Below are 4,700 nucleotides of genomic sequence, written 5' to 3' on the forward strand. Positions count from 1 at the left end.
TTTCTAACGGGTCAATTTGTGGGGCCCACCGTAAATATTTCTTTTTTTCTTTTTCTCCTCCAACGGCTCATTCTATATTTTTTTTTTTTTTAAACCAACCAATAATACACTACATTTTCTCTATATATACATACACTCTCATTCCATTATTTACCCAACACTACTATCAATTCATATTTCACAAACAAAAAAAAAAAAAAAAAAATCAAATGGAAGTGGAAGATTTATTAAATTCTCAGAGTGAAAGCGAGGAGAGTGTGACGGATAGTGATAGTGCAGAGTCCGATTCCGATGAAGATTTAATTCAAGACGGTTACAACGCGCTTAACTATCTCGATTTGCTTGATGCAATGGACCAAGAAGATGAAGCTCGAAATTCTCGTACAATTTTTAGAAGACGTCGGTTACAAAGAGATCGGATTGATACCGGTAATCGTTTGTACAACGACTATTTCTCGGATAATCCAGCATTTTCGGGTGATTATTTTCGAAATCGATACCGAATGAGTAAGTCATTGTTTAATCGTATTGGTCATGCTATTATATCATACGAATCTCAATCGAAACCCGATTATTTTAAATATTTTAAGCAACGTTTTGATGCAACCGGTCAACTCGGTTTCAATATTTTTCAAAAGTGTACATCGGCGATACGTCAATTGGCGTATGGCATTGCGCCTGATGCATTCGATGAATATTTACACATGGGCGCATCTACGTCTCGTGACTGTTTAAACAATTTTTGTAAATGTATTATTCATATGTTTGCGCGAGAATATTTAAGGAAACCAACTGAAGAAGATGTTCGTCGATTGCATGCCAAACATTTGGAGATGCACAGTTTTTCGGGGATGTTAGGTAGTCTTGATTGCATGCATTGGGCTTGGAAAAATTGTCCAGTTGCGTGGCAAGGGCATTACCACAGGGGTGATCATGAAGGACCAACAATAATGCTCGAGGCGGTTGCGTCGTACGATATGTGGATTTGGCACGCTTTCTTTGGTCCAGCGGGTTCGAACAATGATATTAATGTTCTTAATGAATCGGATTTGTTCGAAGATTTATTGGATGGTCGAGCTCCGGAGGTCCGTTACACTATCAACGGGCACGAATTTACAAAAGGGTATTACTTGGTAGATGGCATATACCCAGTATGGGCAACACTTGTCAAGTCGTTTAAATGTCCACTTGAGCCAAAAAATATAAAGTTTAAACGTTTTCAAGAAGCCGCGAGAAAAGACGTGGAACGAGCTTTCGGTGTTCTTCAAGGTCGTTGGGCAATACTAAAACACCCAGCAAGACCTTATAATATCAATAAAATACGTCGAATCATGTACACTTGTGTTATACTTCACAACATGATCACCGAAGACAACGAGCGCAACATATGTGGCCTCGAAGAGGATTATCTCCGAAATCGAGAAAACATGCCGCGACGTACTTGACAAGAAAGAGTTGAGATCCAAGATCGGGTGGATCGAGAGATGCGAGATCGAAGAGCGCATCATACCCTTCGCAACAATTTGATCGAACACATTTGGACACTCCCGGATGATTATATTGTTCGAAAAAATTAGCGTTAATACAATAAATAAATGTGAAATGGTTTATGTTGATATAGCGCTGATGTAGAGGAGAGAAGTTCAGTGAAAGGAGAGAAGGAGTATGTGTGGCCTAATAGTGACAGTTACAAAATAAACTGTCCAATGCATGCAAAAATGCATTTGGTGGGGCCTTCTTGTAGCCTCACATTTTTCTACTGATTGCCACAATAGAGTCACCAAACTAACCTAAACATTTGGCTTTTAACTTCTAAGAATAAAAGTTCTGCTTTAAAACATTAAAACTTACATTTATTACTTAAAAAAGATAAAAATATTGATATATACACTAATTACTTACATGACATTTATATTATCATAGTTTTTACTACATCCACTATGCATTGACAGATTATACGATATAACACAATAATGCATCATTTATGATTTACTATATCGAATATAACTATGCATTAACATATAATAAAATATAACACATTAGCGCATTAATAACAGTGAATGTAGTAAAAGTTTTGTAGTAACTACCCCAATTATATAAATTAAATTACACTATAAGACCTTATTGTCAAACCCATTTTTCAAGAACAACTGATTCGCATGACTATATGAAGATATTATAAATTTATTTTAACGCCAGAAATATAATATAAACAAATAAATGTAATATTTTTATTAAAAAAGATAGAGGAAGAAGTCCACTTACCGCCTTTTTCATGAAGTAATAATCCAGAAAACAAAAACCCTTTTCTTCTTCAGCAAAACAAGCTCCCAGAATCAAACCACAAATTTACACATCATCAACAACTGAATAAATTATGAAAGTCAAAGATGGCAAAGGGTTGACTTTTTTGGTTGTATGAACACGAAGCAAATTGATCCATTTCTATTGCTTTTAGCCAAACTTTGGCAACCCATGTTGGGAATCTAATGGGAAATAGCGTCTTCAAGGTTTGACACTTTGATAATGTTATGTTACATGCAATTCTGTAAACTTAATTATAGTTACATAATTTAAGCAACTGTAGCAATAAGAAGATGTGGGGAAAATGGAGTTTTCTTGGTTTAATAGGGGAGATGTCACTATAGAGTTGCTAAAACAGGTTGTGAATAATATATTGATTAGGTGACTAATCCCAGTTTAATTTAATTATGTAACCATAACTAATCTGTATAATAAAACTACAAATATAAAAAAAATATATATAACTTACAAATTTCATACTCCTTGATAGGTTATGTACATTTTTAAATCCTGTCTACCAAATAAAATAACAAGTTGTCATACGGTTTTTTCCATTCTTTTAAACATCAAACACAAACACATTCATTTTTGTTCACAACAAGATTCGAACTCTTAACCTCAAAGTTAATGAGACTTCTTGATACCGTTAGATTAGAAGCCGCCTTTAATATATGATTTCTTCCATTTACTTGGTTTCAAAAAGGACTATAAGGGTGTTTAAATTTGAGTTTATAATATGATTATTTGATTATTGTATTTTTATAAGAGATAGGAATTCATTATCATAATTAATAGTATTTGAGAAGTTAATGTGCAAATCAACTAACTAAGATCGGAGAGACTCAATGTCAAAATAAAAATAACACATCAGTGTAGTAAACGTAATACTCATTTCTTTCTTTCTCGCCTTCTCCCTAATTACTTTTAAAGTTATACGATAAATTTATGTTGAGTGCAAATCGAGTTAAACGAAAGGGAAATTGAAGGATGTTGGTAGAATGGGAGTGGTGACCACAATTAGTGCATTGCTACCGCAACAGATGAGACCGCGATGAGTGCATTGCAACCGCAATGTTACAAGATAATATATATAGGTACATAATGCGTATTCCTTCATCAGTATATTATCATAATGCGATATATATATATATATATATATATCGGTACATAATCCCTAAACCTAAGTAAACCCTAGTGGACCCTAAGTCCAACGGACACGGGCCTTATTATCTTCAAACACTCCCCCGCAGGCGGCGAAATCGCGAAAGTTCGGACTAAAAGATAACACTAAGTACAAAATAAACAAATAAAAAATAACTTTTTTTTTCTCTTGTTTGATGCACCAAATAGACTGAAATTCGCGGATGTGGTTTCATATTGCTTGACTGCGTATTCCTTTTCCGTAGCGCTTTTTCTGTTCTTTTACGCTGTGGCTTGCTTTGCCTAAGGATTGAGCAGAACTTGAGCGTAGAACTTTAGTCGACGATAACAATCATCTTCAACGCCGCAAACAAAACTTTTTGGCTATATTCTCTTTTTTTTCGGGATTTGGAACCTAGTCCGGCCAGACGGCTCATCCCCATGCCGATTGATTAAAAAATAATAAAAATTATAACAACTACGACCAAAAGATATTAGACTTGAACAAAAGATTGACTGGATCTCGTTAGCAATGATAGCGGAAGATCATAAAACAAGACGAGGGGAATTTTATTTTATTTTTTTATTTTTTTTGGTTCATACGTAGGAAAAAAAAAATAGAAGTCATAGCAGATGCGGTGTAATGAACAGAAAGAAATTAATATGGTTTGCATATTTGTGAAGGTGGTCTTTAAAACATAAAATAAGAAAAATAGAATAGAAAACATAATCTCTTTATGGTTTGGAAATTGAAGCGGTGGTGGTCGCCAGTTGATGCGGCAGCCATGCTACAGGGAGGATATGTAAGAGATTCAACCAGGATCATAATATTTGCTCGATACCATGTTGAATAATAAAACACCTTCATCAGTATATTATCATAATGCGATATATATATATATATATATATATAGGTACATAATCCCTAAACCTAAGTAAACTCTAGTGGACCCTAAGCCCAACGGACACGGGCCCTATTATCATCTGACACGCAACAGATGAGACCGGGATCAATGCATTGCTACTGTGATATTTGGTCAGTTTGTAAAGCTTCTGGAATTCACTAGATCACGATCGCGATCTCCACATGATAATCGCGAAATTCTTGTCGACTAGAATTGAATTTGAACTAGGAGTACGAGTTGGCTTCGAATTCGTTTAGTTTTTGCACTATGAATACTCCCATATGTAACCTGCAATGTATACCTACGAAATTTATCAATAAGAATACTCTATGTTTGACCGAGGATTAAAGT

The 4,700-nt window shown here is 34.7% G+C and overlaps 1 protein-coding gene across 1 annotated transcript; it reads left to right on the forward strand.

Annotated features, from left to right (window-relative positions):
- The first annotated feature begins 209 nt into the window (after positions 1-209).
- Positions 210-1,763, forward strand: LOC139863501 (uncharacterized). The gene is made up of 2 exons (XM_071852128.1): positions 210-1,333; positions 1,622-1,763. Exons 1-2 carry the CDS (start codon positions 210-212, stop codon positions 1,761-1,763), a joined length of 1,266 nt encoding a protein of 421 aa, XP_071708229.1.
- Positions 1,764-4,700: the final 2,937 nt, after the last annotated feature.

The sequence above is a fragment of the Rutidosis leptorrhynchoides genome, chromosome 8, assembly GCF_046630445.1.
Source record: "Rutidosis leptorrhynchoides isolate AG116_Rl617_1_P2 chromosome 8, CSIRO_AGI_Rlap_v1, whole genome shotgun sequence".
Lineage (NCBI taxonomy): Eukaryota > Viridiplantae > Streptophyta > Magnoliopsida > Asterales > Asteraceae > Rutidosis > Rutidosis leptorrhynchoides.

Coding starts and splice junctions, on each gene's coding strand:
- LOC139863501 (XM_071852128.1), top strand. CDS start 210: ATGGAAGTGGAAGATTTATTAAATTCTCAGAGTGAAAGCGAGGAGAGT. Junction 1,334..1,621: donor AATAAAATACGTCGAATCAT/GTACACTTGTGT, acceptor ATGTTGATATAG/CGCTGATGTAGAGGAGAGAA.